Raw genomic sequence first — 16,896 nt, 5'->3', positions numbered from 1 at the left:
GTTACCTCTGGGGAAACAGAAGAGATTATGATGGGTAAGAGATACCTAGGGAAAGTCTGTGGTCCCAATAATATTCTATTTCTAGACCTAGGGGTAGTGATTACATGTCGTTAAGATTGGATAAAATGTACATATAAATTTTATGAACTTTTAAATAATTTTATAACTCAAAACTTTAATGAACTAAATTTTTGGAAAGGTTTTACATTTAATTAGAGATGTGACAGTGGGGAAGTAATCAAAAAGTTTTGATTCTAAGGATGATTAAAAGAGATTAAGAAAGCATGTTATCGAATCCATTCAAAACTAACTTTGAATACCACAAAGAAAAAAGGTAATTCTGTATCTGAGAAGAATTACATATAAATCTATGTCAAGGGTGATGATGGACTTCTTTAATTCACTCAACAAATGCTGTTGAGTCCTACCTTGTGTCTGGCACTGTGCCAAGAGCTGAGAATACAGAAAAACTTAGTCTAACCTCTTACACTTCTCCTAGCATTAGGACCCCCACTGATTTCCAGTCTCTCTTGGGATAAAAGATTTAGCTAACTTATTGATTATAATACAATCTCAGGGTAAAGAAAAACCTCAGTTCCTAATAAAAAGTTCAAATAAAAAGGTATGCAAGATTATCAAGTGCTGATCTGAGAACATGATAAAGTTTATGCCTCACTGAGAAAATACAGGGAGAAAATAGGTGCTACTTGTTTTCTCCAAACATAATAAACATGAACAGACAACCTTTATTTTTTACATCAGGTAAGAGGAAGATTGAAGAGGTCACTAACAGGATGAAATCCTGAAATGAGGATTTAAAAACCTGAAGAAATAAAGGTGTAATTTAAACAAGATTTCTTCTCTTTGCATGTCAATAAAGGAAACCTATGAAGTGGTGTAATTTCTATTAACCGACTTGTTAACCCATTTTTAAATTTCCAAACTTAGATCTGAAATATAAAATTTATCCTAAAAAGACAAGGATTTGCCATCAGTGATTTTTTTTTTTAAATTAAGCTACAAGCTTCAAAACTCAAAAAGAGTAGTTTCCAGCTGAGTGTAGTTAGAAAAAAATTCTCAGTGTTTGCTTACAAATAAATTAAGCCTCATATACAGACCCATTAATCTAATCCGAACTCCATTTCTGATTTACAAAATTTTCCCTGAATTAGAACTCCTATAATGTAGCAAAGCAATGTTCTAAAGAACAAAAATGCTCAATCAGGAACAGGACACACTATTCATAAACATGAACCAACCAATAAGGAATTTTTTAATTAGTTACAAATTAAAATTAGTAAGGAATTAATATTGATAAGGAATTAATAAAGCAAATGGAAAGACGAGACTTGGTATCAGACTAGTCCCCTCATTTAATGCTCTATTAATATCTGACAACTCATTAAAATGAGACTTAAGTCATGCCCAGAAACAAAAAAGTAAGAACGCCCCAGCAAGTAAATTTCAATTACCAAAACTCAAATTTTACAGCTTGAGTTTAGTTAAAGCATGTTTTGTTGATGTTGCTCTGGTAAGATGATTCTCAAATGATATGGTATGTATTTTTAAATTAATATTTGTGAACAAACTAAGAAATTTAGGTAGCTCTTATAGCAAAAGAACATGAAATCTGAAGACTGAGTATTAAGATCTGCTACTTGTCAACTATATAACCTTGAATAAGTAACCAAACCACTCAGCCTCACTTTACCACCACCATTTTCACAAGACTTGAGCAAATTAAAGAAAACAACAGATGTGAATACTACCGTATAAACTCCAAATCATGGGAAACTCAATTTCCTTAACCCATTGCAAAGACTACTTTCTATAAACTAATAAATACCTTTTTAATTCACTTATTATGGAAAAAATGTAAAGCTGTAAGAGTATAATAAAGTCTTATACACTTTCCCTCAGTTTCAACCATTATCAACTCAAAGCTAACCTTGTTTTATCTATACTCGACCCTCTCTCTCTCCTTGATTATTTTGAAGCAAGTTACAGACATCATAACATTAACTTTCTAAGGGCTAAAATCCAATGGCCTCTTTTCAGTGGATGTGCAGGTATGGTATATGAAGTCCAACAGAGAAGTCGAAGGCTACAAATATGAATTTGGGAGCCACCAGCAATGAAACTGAGATTGAAGCTTTAGCTTTAGATGAGGTCTAATATTCATCCTTGAGAAACAAGAAGACAGTTTCTCTTGATTTCCTTTCATTAAAAACATAAACAGAAATAGAGCACATTTCTTCCACCAAGAAAGAAACCCTATGAATTTACAAAGGCCTACAGATCTTTTATATCCCATGATTTAAAGTGTTTTTCTCCCTTAAAAAGTATCCCTATATAGTAATAGTTACTAAAGGATTTAACAAAATCCCTGAAATATAAATAGATACATTTTATGCAACATCAAATTTAAACACTGATATTGTAACCAACTGCAAATCTACTTTTCAGTATTTGTTAAAAACTTGTTGCTCCATGTATATTTTGTTATTCTTTAAAGTGTATAAATCTGTTTCATAATTTCTTTTTATAATTTATTTAAAATAAATTTTCAAAAGATATTATGATTCCCATATTGAAATAGCTATGACAGATGATGGTATATCTTAACAAGCATTTACAGCTTTGAACATACATAAGAATATTTGTGTACTAAAAATATTTTATAGACTCTTTAGACACCAAGCTGTTCAATCAGAGACCATTTATTCTTACATTTTAGTTTTTACCCCAAGTGTCTAAAGTAGTTGTGATTTATTTATACTCCACTTCAATCCCCCCAAATTTTTTGACGCAATTTCCTTAAATCCTAGTTTTAGAATCCACTTTAAAAGAATTTCTAAAATTTTCTAAAATCCTTTTCATAAGCTATTCAATAAAGATTAACCTTTTTAAAAAAGTATTTGTGACCTTTGGAATGGAATGCAATTTTGTCCCTTTGATTATATTAGCCACCAAGTAAGGGATCCAAAGGGGGGAAAAGCAGCACAATTTTTGTAAACACAATGGATTTTCAATGTTTAAATTTTGATGGGTTCATCATTGATTAAATGGAGCCTAAGTCCTATTTGATTAGAAAGAATTCCAAACTATTTTAGGCATATCCTTATCTTTCAAATAATAGTTGTAGAAACATAAGGTGTATAATTTCATAAGTTAGAGTGATATGCATTTTAGTTCCAAGCATACCATACACTTCTTTGCTTTTTTTTTTCCTAAGAAAAAATTGGATATATTTAAAAGCAATTTCAACTTTGGCTATGTGGTATAACTGCCATTTCACCTAAATTACTGAAGTTTTTAGCAAATATTTTTGACTTTCTAAAACTTTTGAAGAACTGCACCTAATGTAAATAAAATCTAACTTAGTCTTAACACATGATTAAAGAATCATTAGATCAAAATGGGATGTTCTCCTCCTTCATGAAAAAATTCTTTTTTAGATATCAGTAAATATCAACAGGATAATTAAAAGGCATAATTGCTTTCTCAGGAACCCTCTACTAACACAGCCTAAAAGCTTCTGGTTTTCAAAAAGGACAGTCCAGACACCCAAACATTTATTTAAACAGATTCCTTAAGATAATGAAAATGTTTTCTTGTTGTCAAATAAGCAATGCATTATTATTATATTTAGTATTCATTTTTAAATTGGTGGGTTTTAATTAAAGTATTGTTGGATATAAATATTCTTTAGTTTAAATGAGATATGTTTTCATTTTAAATGTTAAAATGTATGGGGGAAGGGAGAGAAAGTGTAGAAAATATAGAATAACTTGTTGAGAACTTATTCTGTTTTTAATTGGGGAATTTTATAAAGATATCTTGTTGCTGTTCTTAAATTAATTCTGCATAAGAAGCCAAGTGATTTTTCTGTCTTGAATAGTAATGATACAGATTCTCTTTATCAATAATGTATATATTAACTACATTTGTATATCAGATACACTTTATTTCTGTGCCTCTAAAGAAAAACTTTGTGCCTGTCATCAGGCACTAATGACATAATTAACATTAATTAATTCTGCCAGAGTAGTGAATTTATCTTTTATTTTCACAATTTACAAAAATCACAATTTAGTTGTGGTAATTGCTATTTTGCACAAAATACATGAAAAAACTGGTAACTTTCTTTTGACCAAGAAATGGGACTACTCAGTTTTTTGGTCGCCGTAATTTGGCAGACCAGCATTTGCTGACATTCAGTAAGTTTTTACCTATTTTTCTTCTCAATCATATATCCCCCTCACGTTTAATACCCTATAGCTTTAAGGATTTTTCTCTCAAAAAAAAAAAAAATTCCACGATTTAGAGAAACGTTGTCTCTATATACCCTCACTAGCTGGTATAAAAGATTAAAGAAAAGCTCAACAAATGAGTTTACTCCTCCGAATCCTTTCATAGCTTCAGCAAATTAATGCAGTGCCCTTGAGACAGTTTTGAGATTAAAAAACAATCTTTAAAAATTACAAATATGACCTATCCTTTACTCCTAAAGAACCTCACACACGTTCATCTAAGGGTAGACATTTTTGCCCCCACAGTATGGGCAGAGAATACAAGGTATGAGTAGAAAGCGTGAAGATTTCGTTGAGCACTCAAAGAAAGAAAACTTGACATCTTCCGCTGCTAAATTTTCTGAGGTTGCTAAAGCTCCTGAAGTTGCTTCAGTTCTAGTTGCTTCATGTCAGGAACACCAAAACCCAAACAGACCAAACTTCCTCCCTCCACAGACAGAAGACAAGCTGAGGACGGTTCTCAGACAACCTGTCTGTTAACAGGTGGCCGGGCCGGCCGGGAGGGACCTTCCGCGTTCCCGCCGCCACTGCTGCCCGGAGGCTTTCGGCCAGCGCAGGCGCCCTCGCCCTGCCGGGCCCCCTCCAGCCGCCCCCGCCTCCCCCGGGCCGGACCACGCACTCACCCCGATCCCCCACGCGCCAACGTCCCGGAGCCCAGAGGTGGCGCGGCGGCCCATGAGGCCCTGGCGCCTTCCCGCTCCTGATTGCCACTCGGCGCCCACAGGGCTTTGGCACCAGCCGGGAGGCCCTGGGGGAAGCACGTGCCTCTTCTCGAAGCCTAGTCCCTGGGGCGAGAACTCCCGCCCGGCCGCCTCCTGCCTAGTACGCAGGCGCTGAAGCTTCTAGACGCCCCCGAGACGCCCTGCCAGGTCACGGGGTGATGTCTGACCTTCCCGCCCCTAGTTTCAGCCTAAAGTGTGAAGTTCTGGCAAGTCCCAGGCCAAGTGGGGCCAAATAAAAACTGCTACGAAACCGAGGCCCAGGGATTTGAGTACCTTGCTCCGGAGGCCACACGGTTGTCCAAGCGAGTGTAAAGCCGGGTCTCCTGATTTCGTTCCGTCTAGTGGCCTAGAGGACCGCTGAGCCCCGCAGAACTTGCCTCAGGGAGCTGCAGGTGGAGGCAGCTCAGCACCTGGGCCTCGAGCGGCACCAGCAGCTGCTCCTCGAGCCAGAGTGGCCCCGAGGCAGCACAGGGTCTGCTGAGGGGAACGCCCAGGAGGTTCGGCAGCCGGGGTGCCCGGGCCGGTGCGGTGCAGGCTGAAAGCCTCCTCGCCCCTGCCGCCCGCCCGGCCTCCCCGGCACGTGCGGGTCCCGTACCCGGGCAGGTCGGGCTTGACCCGGCGTTCCGCGGGAGGCGCCGCCTAAGGGGGAGCCTGCGCGGGCCGGCCCTGCCTTCAGGGCCCGCGTGCCGGGGGCGGCGCCGCTGGGCCGGGGGCGGCGGGGCGGCGTTTGCGCCCTCCTGTGGGCCTTTGTGGAGTCTAAGATGCTGGGTTTGTTGGCGTGGGAAGGCTGTGCCGCAGCTGGGCCTACCGAATCCGGAGGGAGGACGCGGCCAAGGAAGCTTTTCCACAGCCAGGGCTTGCAGCCATGCGACCTTGCTGGGCGCGGACCCTGGGGGAGGGGTCGTTCTCGGAACCCCGCCTCACAGTGTGTTCTCAGGTCTCACACGGAATTTAAAGAATAGGGGGCGTTGGTCACTTCGCAGGAAACTTTTCGTTGTTTCCTTAGTTCCTTCCCGCCTGTGGACAAGTTGAGCAGCTTCTCGGTCTTACACTCGGGAGGTTTCAGGCCAAACAGTCCGGACAGTGGCAGGCTCTGGATTTCCTGGGAGAGCAACCTCCCCGACCCCCGTCTTCCCTCAGAGGGAGATGGAATTGCCCTTCCCGACCCCCAGCTGCAAGCCGGGCGTCTTCCTCCCCTACCAAAGTGAAACGCGTGCTTGTCCATTTTTCCAGGTTATGTGTTTGTATGTTTTAAAGAAACTTTACAATACGAACAAAGATAATCGGGCTACTTCTGGTAGGGGCTGAGGGTTTAGAGGGACTTCTCAGCACGTGGCAGGAATGACTCGGATCCCCCAGCTGCGGTGAAGCCACCCGGGACAGCTCAGCAGAAAGGAAGGTTGTCTGCTGTCAACATGCAGGACACGGATCGGTTTTTTGTCGTTTTGCTTTCTTTTCCTTTTTGGCTCAGCTCTGAGAGCATTACAGAGCTATCCTTTCCCGCCTCCAGACCCTCTTCCCCTCCCCCTCCTCTTTTTGGTGCAGGCAATTAGGGTGAAGAAATCAGTGCCAGGCTCCTGCCTCTGAAGAGAAAGGAATTGCTTCGGGAATTGAGTCCTGACACCTGTCTCTGTCCTGGATGGCGAGGGGGGATGCGGGGTCAAAACGCCTGGGGGAAGAGGCCAGGCAGACTTGGAGGGATAGGGGTAGGGGGAGACACTCCCTAAGAGCAAGTTACTGGGGGCTCCTCTTGCCAAATCTTCCCGCCCCATCCTTTGGCCTCCAGCTTCACGCAGGTCATTAACACGCGGGTCATTGACACCGAGTGTCCCTCGCTTTTAGCACCGCCCCCCCCAGACTGGGACCCGGGACTGGAATCAGAAGAGCAACACTGACAAGTCGTTCATTAATTTGCATTTATTTTCGGGAAATAATGTAGATAAAGAGGAGGAGGGGGACTGCCATACATTTCAACAAGTAATTTGTGATCTTCACATCAGACAAATCAAATTTACAAATTACTTTCCCACCTACTGGACGAAGCGGCCAAAGCCAAAATTGATACACAGGCGCGCGGGCTCTCCGCAGATTTCGGAGAATGAAGGTGCACTAAAAACTCACTAGACAAAACAAGGATGTTTAAAGAGAGAAAAGTCGACAGAGGAATTGGAACTGAGGTTTTGGGCCTGGGTTTGTTTTTCCGTAATGCTGTATTTTGAACCGTTTTTTGTTTTTGGGGGTTTGTTTTGTTTTGTTTTGTTTTTTGGTCTCTAAACCGGAACTGTGACCCTCTGCTTAGACGGGGTGAGGGGCTCAGTCCTGCGCCCCTGTCCAGCCTAACCCCACCTCTGCACCCTGACTTGGCGGTTTCCTCCACACTCCTGGTCCTCCGCGCCCAGCTTCCTGGAATGAAGCGGTTCTCTTTAATAAATACACAGAGGGCGATGTGAAGAGGGCAGGACAGCTTTGCAACAACTGAAAAAGAAAAAGCGCCATCGTTTGAGGAAGAGAGGAAGGGGAACAAAGGGGAAATATTTTTTGCTTTTGTTTTATATATATGTGTATATATATATATGTGCTGTATATATCTTAAAGTTCTGTTTCCTGGGAGCTAAGACGAGATATGTTCAGTTCAACCAACAGCAACTAAAAAGTTTAAGAGGTCCTTCGAACGGACCTGACTATGTACAGCATTCCCGCCGAGGCGGAAGCTTGAACCAGTCCAGCGCAGGGTAGGACAGGACGCGACTCTGTGCGCGGGAGGCTGGGGGCGCGATCCTCCTGCGGACCCCGCCCCAGCGCACTCCTCTGGGGATGAAAGAACGCCGGGAAACTCTGGCCTGCAAGCGTGGAGCGGGATCGAGGGCAGCTGAAGGGGCGGCAGTCCGTGCGGGACAAACACTTAGTGGTTGTTTTGATTTGGAGTTGTGTGGGGCTGCACTCCAATAGGCAGAAACGCGTCAGTTAGTGACTCCAGTGTCCAGAAAGAATAAATAAAAGTGTTGGGCTCAAACAGCGGGTCAGAGCAAAGAGCCTCCGAAGGCTGCAAGTGCATAATAGCTGTCCTGAAAGACCGGGGTGACTTAGAAGTTTGGTGGGGTTTGGGAGAAGAACACACAGCTCTCCTGTATAGAATGTGTGGGCCAAGCCAAAGCACCGGGACCCCCATCCAAGGAGTAGGAGGGTTTGCACATTCCCCCAAGCAAGTGGCACAAAAATGGGGGCGGCAGTGCAGGTAATGGGCATCTTTTGGGGGTGTGAAAATTCAGTTTTGGAGAAGCCGAGGCAAAGGCGGGCGGTGCAGCAGCAGCAACAGGATGGGGACCAGAGAGGGCGCAGGTAGTTGAGTTTCTTCTCTTTCACTCCTGGGCTCACAAAACCTGGAACCGCCATGAGGCTTGGTCCTTATAGTCCAGACAGTCGGGGGAGTTGAAGTTGAGTTTCCAGGCGGAGGAAGCAGTGGCTGCGCCCGGCTCCTTGTAATCCAAGCAGTCGGCAGAATTGAACGCAAGCCCCGAGCCACCGTAGCCTTGGTGGTGGTGGTGGTGATGGTGGTGGTGGTGGCCTGAGGACTGGCTCAACGGGTGGTGCGCGTGGGGGTGGTGGTGATGGTGGCCTGCCATGGAGGAGGGTGCCATAGGACTGAGCTGGTGCGGGTGGTGATGCGAGTGCATGGGCGCTAGGTATGAACTGCAGTCCACTCCGCCAAAGTAGGAAGAGGAGGGCGTGGGGTAGCCCTGGCCATAGCTGCCACCCTGGCCGTAGGACATGGGGTAGGAGGCTGCCGCTGTGGCGGCGCCTGCAGCTACCGAGCGCTGCATACACGAGGCGTTGCTCGGGGCGGCCAGTGGCTCGGGTACTGACACCGAAGCGGGCGCGGAGCCTGGCGAGATGGAGGCAGGGCTCCAGATGGATGAGGCAGCCGGTGTACTCAGAGACGACGCGGCTGCCACCGCCGGGTTCCCGCCTAGGCCTGCAGCGGCCGCAGCCGCTGGATTGGCTGAGGAGCTGGACACCGAGCTAGAGGACGAGGCGGAGCTGGACACAGCTGGCGGCGTGAATTGGCCGCTGCTTTCGGAGCCCGAGCTCTCCCGCACGGGAGACGACTTCTTCTTGGCCGGGCGGCTCTTGGTTCCGCTCCCGCTCTGCTGCTGTTGGCGGCATTTGGCCCGGCGATTCTTGAACCAGACCTGCAGTGGGCCGGATGGGGGAGAGCGGGTCAGCAGGGCGAGTGGAGCTTGCTGCTCCCCCGCCCCTTGGACCCACCTCCTCGCCCAGGATCTCGAATCCCTTCCCACTGCGGCCTCCGCCCCTCCCGGTTCCCGGCCAGGCCAGACCCTGCCCCCCACCTCCGTTTCCAGCTCCTCTACCCTCCTCCACCCTCCTGCTCAAAGCCCTCCTCAGCTGGCTCCAGAGCAGAGAGGCGCACCTCCCCACCCTTGGTGCAACTCTGCCCTCGGGCGGAACGTTTGCGTCTGTCCAGCCAGAAGTTCTGCCATCTCTAAATTGCTGCTGTTGGCTGCTTCCCCACAGCCACATGTATGTTTGGAGGCCCTATTTTCTATGAACACAGCTCAGGCAACAAAGGAGAGATACAGAGCAACGGAGTGCGGGACACCAAGTCTGGGGCCGCAGCCGTTTCACCAAGTCGGCTCCTGGAGGCCAGAATTGGGCTGGGTGAATGTTTGGCTGGAAGCAGGAGCAAGAGCCGGGGCTGAACACAGGCAGTACTCGAGCACTTGGGAAGGAAGCTTGGGTGGGATTTCGTTGGGCTCTTGGCTCTGGGTAGGGAACCAAATGAGACGGTCTGTCATAAAGTTCTAACTCCTCTTGGAGGACCCTGACACCTGGCACTGCAACCCTGGTCCTTTCTCGAGCCTTCCTGTAAAGAAGGTGAGACAAAAGGCTCTTGAGGAGAGTTCTTAGTTAGAATCGGAACAGTATTTTCGGAGCCCTTTCATCTCAAAAACAGAAATAGTAAAGCCAACAGCCGCGTTTTGAGCTTGGCGTCCTCTCCAGGCAGAGGAAGTGTCTAATCAGACTGGCACCACCGGTGGAGTGCACTCCCAGGCAGAGCACCAGGCAATCTCCCTCATTCCATTTCCAGGATCCCCGGAATGTAAGACCAGGGTGGAAGGAGAATTCAGGCCTCTGAGGGAAATTGCCAAATCCTGGGTAAGCTGAAGAAACAGAGGCGCTGGGCGCAGGGGCGCGCATGCAGTCCCAGCTACTCGGGAGGCTGAGGTGGGAGGATCACTCGAACCCAGGAATTCAAATCCAGCCTGGGAAACATAGTGAGACCCCGTCTCTAATTTAAAAAAAAAACAAAAACAAAAAAATCAGGGGCAAGTGTAGAGCTCTTACGGCACTTTATCTTCGGGAGCCTAGCTCATTCTCTTGTAATTCCTCAAATGGACTTTCTATACCGGTATCGATCGCGCCCCAGGGCCAAGGGCCGCATCCTGGGCTCTAAACCACTTCCTTTAACTTTGCCCCTTTTCCTGGCCCAGGCCCAGCGCTAGAGGGAGTCCGAGAGGGGCTGCCCAGTCTATAAACTCTCCCCCACATCAATCCACCCTTCCCATACTTTCTCCGACCCGCCGCAGCTCCCCTTACACCGACCCTGGAGCCCCGAGTGTGTGCACCTGGACTCTGGACTCTGGCAGGTTGATCTTAAGCGCCACCTCCTCGCGCATAAAGATGTCAGGGTAGCGAGTCTTGGCAAAGAGCGCCTCCAGCACGTCCAGCTGCGAGCGCGTGAAGGTGGTGCGCTCCCGCCGCTGCTTCCGCGGGGTAGCTGCGGGAACACGCGGGGGCGTCTCGGGTCAGCGGTGGCCACGCAGACGAGCGCCATATGACTCTCGCAGGGCCCTGGTAGGCCCGGAGCCTGACCGTCGCTAGAGAAAGCGGAACCGGAGCAAAAGAAACTCCCCCGGGACGGAGGGGTGGGAGCCTGAGAGGCCACAGGTGGGAGAAAGTGCCTGTGTGCCACTAGGACTCCAAGACTTCGGGGCTGCCCCCCTACCTGCCTTTCAGAGATTAAGGGAAGTCATACATCTCCCTTCCTCCACATCACCCCCCGGCCCCCCCCACACACACACTTTCAGGCTGTGGGGGATAAGAAACACGACCTGGAAAATACTCTCCAAGGGAATGGGGGTGAAGGAGTGGGAGCTAGAAAAGAAACCCAGGGTTTGGCTCAAGTCGTCCACTACAGCTGTGCAAAAATTGGTGTTGGCCATTGATCTAGAGGATAATTTAAATAGGGAGGGAAAATCCTCCTTCTTCAGTCCAGCCCGCCGCACAAGGGAAGTTTGGCTCATTATGTCAGGGCCCAGCGAGTGTCCAGATTACTTATTCAATGTTGGGAGGAAAGGAGCAGATTCACAAAAAACTAATAGCCGCCCGTGGGAAACGAAACCGTAGGTAAATGCACTCCGCGCTCGCGGTGGGACCATAACAGGATAAAGGTTGCTGGTGTGACCCGGTCTGTAAGGCGCACATTGCACGTTTTCTCAGCCCTGACCACCTCTCCGACCCGCGACTCTGCCCCGTGCGCCTGCGTGGCCCTGTGTTGTAAGCAGACTAGGCAACCGGCTCCCTGGGCCTGCTCGGCAACAAAGCGTGCACTCAAACCCAAGACGCTGGGGGTCCCCAACATTTGCAGGGGCTGAGGGGATGGGCGAGAGGGCCGGTGCTCACCCGGATAGCCCACGGAGGGGTGCAGGAGGTCCATGGCGGGCCCGGCCAGGCCCAGCCCGTTCATGCCGTATGGGGGTTGTTTGAGGTAAGACATCATGCTAACAGCTGGGTGGAGGCGCCCCGACGGATCCAGGGGGCCTGGGGCCAGGAGCGGTGCAGGGCTCCCACCGCGCGGTCCTTCAAGTTCTGTTGCCTCTGGGGGCCTGGCCTATGGAGACACGAGACACACGGAAACCGTCAGTCGGAGCCACCGTTGGCTTCCAGGTCTTGTCCGAGTTATGGAGCCCTAGATGGGGTGAGGGCACATGCTAAAGAACTGCGCAGGGCGGTCAACTCGGCTCCACAAGGCCTTAGACCAGAGACCACAGTTTCTTTGAAAAGTAAACTTTTCTGGATCGTCTGCCTCTTTGGGGGCTTGAAATGGGCTAAAGACACTCGTAGGGTGTCTTTAGGAATGAGAAGTTAAAAGAGGGGCCTGGCAGGGAAGTCAGAGCCAGAACCGCTGAGTGTGCAAGATTCCAAAGTCTAGGCAAAAATGTGAGCCCAGCGGAAGCCAGCTTCATGTTGCCCAAGCAAACGTTCACTTGGTGCCCGGACGGCGTTCAGAACATGAGGGATTGTTTCAACTGTTTTTGAAAGAGGTAACAAAAGGTACAGACTACAGAGGTCCAAGGTGAGGCAATGTGGAGGGCTAGCTTCACCCTGGCCTCTCAGGTACGCACTGCTTACTTAAGGAGACTGCGTTCCTTCCAAGGTCTCCACGGCTGTGCCCTGCCCCAGAGCCCACAATCACCATTCCAGCTGATCTCTGTGCCCAGACACTGAAAGATCGCTTACCCGGAATCCCCCCAAATCTCAATTGCAGTCCCGCAGAGGCGGCCAAAGGACGCCTAAGAGGCCACTGTAGAGGTGGTGGTTCCAGGTCTCAGCCTGAAGTCAGGGGCGCCGCAGCGGCGGCCAGGGCCAGGGCCCTTCATCGCCCGAGCAGTCCTGGCCTTCTTTCTCCCAAGTCCGGACTGTGGACAAGCGGGTCCCGACAGGGGGTGAAGGGTGACCGGCCGAGCTCCCCAAGGAGTCTCCGGGATTTGGAAAGCCTGAGTGCAGCGAGTCGCGTGCGCTCCCTGCACTAGCTAAACCCCAGCTAAACTAGCTACACCTACTAGCTAAGCCCCAAGCAAGTCCCGGTCGAGAATAGAGAACTAGGCCTCAGCAGCACAGCCCACGCACACCCGCGCTGGAAGGTCGAAGCCTCGCTTCCGCGGATGCCCGAACCCGAGTTGCTACTATCAGGAGTCAGAAAGGGGAGCCGGGAGTGGGACTGGGGCCCCAGAGGGCCTTTCGCTACACCCGGCTTCAGCGGTTCTCTGTACCACACGCCAGGAACTCGGGCTAGGGAATTCAGGGAGAGAAGTTAGAGCTATATACGCTCTCCTATCCCCGGCTCCCGCTCCAGTCCTCTGGGACCCAAAGCCTGGCCTGGGAGAGCCCAGCTTGCAGAGAAGGGGATGAGAAAGGAAATAGCTAGGGCTCGTGGGCCGAAAAAAAATGGAACTCAAGCTGCGACGGTTCTGCTAGGCTGCAACGCGAGTTTTCAAAGACTTTCTCCAAACTTAGCACTTCAGCTCGATTACTTCGGAGGAGGCGGGGGAGGGGGCACCCGGCCGCAGCAGCGCTCGGGGGTCCTCCCCGCTTCAAGAGGGGAGTCAGGCCTCTCCCCCAGCCCCGCCCACCTGCCGAGGACCCGGGAAGAGGGGATCCATTTGAGTAGCGGGAGGCAAGAGTAACCAGTGCGCTCCCGAAGTCCCGAGCGGGCCCCGCGGCTTTCTCCTTACCTGCCCTCAGCTGCCAGAGCCGCTCACCATCTACCTTGAGCCCCCACAGAGCCCCGCCGGGCAGCCAACCTGCAAAACAGAGCGGCACAAGAATTACCCGGGCGGCTGGTCTAGGACCCCCGGGTTTCTTTCTTTTTCCAACTTCCTCCCTCCCGTCTCTATCTTTTTTCCAGTGGCTTTGTGAGTGTCCCTCTAGGTTTCACTTTTATTGCACAGACACTTTGTTTGCAAAGCCCCACACTCTCTCAGGACATTGTCTTGCCCGGGATCGCGCCAAGGGGCCGCAACGGGGGGAATTCGAGGGGACAGAGTTGGGAGGTGGCTCGCCGTTGCCTCAGCCCTCCGGGTGTAACGTGGAGGCGGTGGGGACTGGGAAGTCCTGCAGAGTCACTTTGCAAACTAAATAAATCAAGCGATTTACCTTGTCGGAGTGGCTTGTCTTGCTCGGTTGTTTAGGTGATTGGAAATGTAGCCTGATGAAGATTGATCACCTTTCTACTGCCCTCCCTGGGTATGTGAACGCAAGGCGAGTGCGTAACCGGGCTAGGCCGCCAATCGGGGGCCCCGCGAGGGCTGAGTGACAGGGAGCCGGGCAATGGCAGCGCGAGCTGGGGGTTACCTCCGCGCGCCCCCGCCCTCCCCCGCCCCTCCACCCCGCCCTCCCCGCCTGCCTGCCCCGCCCCGGTCGCGCGCTAACTCTGGGGCTCGGCTGGCAAACGCGGCGCAGAACTGGGCAAGGGAGGCGAACAGAGCGCCCTAGTCCCGGCTGCGGAGGGGGCCGCGAGTCCTTAAGCCTGACCCGGGGCCCCCCGCCCTTCTCCCGCGCTCTCGGCGCTCCCAAGGGAGTGGCAGAGAGGAGGCGAGGTGCTGGAGAACCGGTTCCTTCGCTCTCCCGCGCGCCAGCGGGCTCAGGTGCCCGGCTGAGAGCGTGAGGACTCGGGGCGGCCCGCGGGAGGAGCCCGGGCCCCGGCCCCTCATGCGGCTCCGCGGGCCCCAGCATTTCCTTCCTCTGTGCTGCCACCTGAGCCCGCCGCCGCGGGCGGCTCGTGCCGGCGCAGGCTACTGTGTCGGGCGGGGGCAGCTCCGGGCGCGCGGATCTCTCTTCGGCGCCTCCAGACTTCTGCGCCTGAGAAGAGCGCCCGCAGGGGAGGCGCCGCCGCTTACCTGTTCTTTCGGCGTCTCCTGGGGTTCCCGGTCCCCACCAAAAGTGTTTGCAAGTCTTAAGCGATTCTTCTAAAACGTTGGAGTCCAGCATCCCTTTCCCCTCACACGTACACCCTACTTCTCAATTCAAACATTTTGATAGGAAACTTTCTCTCTCTCGCTCTCTCTCTCTGTCTCTCTTTCTTCTCTCTCTCCTTCCCGGTCTCCATCTACCAGGGACAGTCTGCTGGAAAATGTGGCCACAGACCCCTGCTTGCAATTTCTCCACAGGCTGCGGAGGGGCCTTAGGGCGATTTCCCCGGATTGTTCGTACTGACGCAGCCTTTCCCAGCAGAACAAACTTCCCAAACACTTATACCTGGGACTTTGGAAAGCGCAAAAAAAGTATTTTCGTTCCAACGCTGAGCAAGGCAATTCTTTTAAATGGCACCTCCTGAAAATTAGGCACTTTACTCCCTTTCGAAGAATTCCTACCCCTTCTATCTAATCTCCCCTCACCCTCATCCCAACAGGCGGAGTAAAAAGTTTGCACAAAAGTAAGTGTAAGTGCGAGTCAAGGAGCCGCCAGGCGCATCTCGGCGGGGAGCGCCCGCTCTGCCCCGGCTGCGGGGCCCGGCGCCGGGAGAGGACCGGGCGAGGGGCGAGGAGGAGGAGGAGAAGGAAGGGGGAGCCCGCTGAGTGAAAAGGGGCCGCGGCCGCCGCTCATCAAAGTGCTTCCCCCTCCCCCAAGCGACACTTTCCTTTGGAGTCCGAATAAAATACGGTAACAGAATATGATGGAGGGCACACTGTTTCCTTAACTGCTTCTCAAAGGACCCGGGAGATCTTCTTAGGACCTTTAATAAGGCTTTGGTCGGTTCTTTTGTTGATCTCTCAAAATCAACTCCTTCTAATTGAAGTTGGAGCTGAAAGCGAGCTAATGTTCAAAGAAAGTGGCCGCCAGACCAACGAAATTACATTTTTTTTTTTTGGACGATGAAGGAACATCTAATCAAAGGGGCAGGGAAGGAGGGGTGGGAATGGGGGAGTACGAAGGAGAAAAGGAGGTTTTACAAGATCCTTCTCTGGTTCACAAAAGTCAGAGACACGGGCGCTTCTCTCCAGAACAAAGACACCGCGGCCCATTCACAAAAGGGAGAGAAAAAGAGAAAGCAGAATAAAAGAACGAGAGAAAAGGGGGAAAAAATGAAAGAGAAGAAGGGAGGGAGAGAAAAAGTGAGAGAAGCTTTAAGAGGAAAAGAAACAGCGCAGAGCGCAGCACTAACCCAGGCGGGACGCACCTTATGCTGGGGCAGAGCGAACAGCCCGCGAGGCCCGCGATTTAGCCGCCCGCGGCTCGGAGCCACAGTGCTGGTACTGAGGTTTAAAGAAAGAAACGAAATATACGCCCACCCCGGGTTCTGGGAAAAGGCGCCGGCGGGAGCGCACTAGTTTGTGGGGGAAGAGTATGTGGACGTTCTAGGGTGCGCGTCCAGGACGTCGGCGTCCGTAAGCCCGCGCTGCTAGAGTCCTGGCCAGCGCCCTGTGTGCCTGGGTTGGCCCTCCAGTGCCCGGGCGCGTGCCCTTGCCCCGTCCGTGAGCCTCACGCATTCCTGCCTCCTCCAGGCCCAGTTTCGCTTGCAGCCGCAGCACCCGTCCTGGGTCCGGCGCAGCGAGGTGGGACGGCCGTGCGCATTGGAATGTGCCCGCGCGGTCCCCAGGGCCCGCCGCACGGGAGTTCGGCGCTCTCGGCTCCAGATGCTGCCACCAGTCTCGGGGAAGTCGGGAGGTATCAAGTAGCACGGATTTTTTTTTTTCCCTAATGAGAGTATTTATCTAATCCCAAATTGCAAGCGAATTTTCTTAATGCTCAGCCCATAAAACCCCGGGATTAAGAGAAGAAAAAGAGAGGAGAGGGGGAGAGGGAGGAGAGTAGAGAGGGAGAGACACTGGGATGAAAGTTTCTTGAAAGCGGCGCAGAGGACTGAGGCGGCCGTCGCTAGGCAAATGTCCAGGTGGGAGACGCTGGGCCAGAAGCCGCGACCGTTCCAGCCTCCGCCGCAGCGCTAGGAGGGAAAGTGGGGACAGCGCCGGAGGAGGTGAAGCTTTCCCAGCTTAAGGCCCCCGAGCCGGGGAGGGAGCGAGGGAAATGGGCCCCGAGACCCGGATCCAGCATCCAGGTGA

General features: G+C 51.1%; 1 protein-coding gene across 2 annotated transcripts; it reads right to left on the bottom strand.

Moving 5' to 3' along the window:
- Positions 1-6,937: 6,937 nt before the first annotated feature.
- OTX1 (orthodenticle homeobox 1) lies at positions 6,938-14,058 on the bottom strand. 2 transcript variants are annotated; one of them, XM_045548876.1, is made up of 5 exons: positions 13,991-14,058; positions 13,570-13,638; positions 11,738-11,945; positions 10,681-10,832; positions 6,938-9,225 (listed from the first exon to the last, which is right to left on the bottom strand). In XM_045548876.1, exons 3-5 carry the CDS (start codon positions 11,832-11,834, stop codon positions 8,407-8,409), a joined length of 1,068 nt encoding a protein of 355 aa, XP_045404832.1. In that variant the 5' UTR covers positions 11,835-11,945; positions 13,570-13,638; positions 13,991-14,058; the 3' UTR covers positions 6,938-8,406. The 2 variants fall into 2 exon arrangements, with proteins under 2 accessions (XP_045404832.1, XP_045404833.1); XM_045548877.1 differs by lacking the exons at positions 13,570-13,638; positions 13,991-14,058 and having other exon boundaries at positions 8,407-8,869; positions 8,900-8,965; positions 9,050-9,225; positions 11,738-11,834.
- Positions 14,059-16,896: the final 2,838 nt, after the last annotated feature.

Source organism: Lemur catta, chromosome 4 (genome assembly GCF_020740605.2).
Source record: "Lemur catta isolate mLemCat1 chromosome 4, mLemCat1.pri, whole genome shotgun sequence".
Taxonomy (NCBI): Eukaryota; Metazoa; Chordata; class Mammalia; order Primates; family Lemuridae; genus Lemur; species Lemur catta.
Note: the sequence above shows the minus strand (reverse complement) of the source record. Positions and strands in the feature narration are given on the sequence as shown.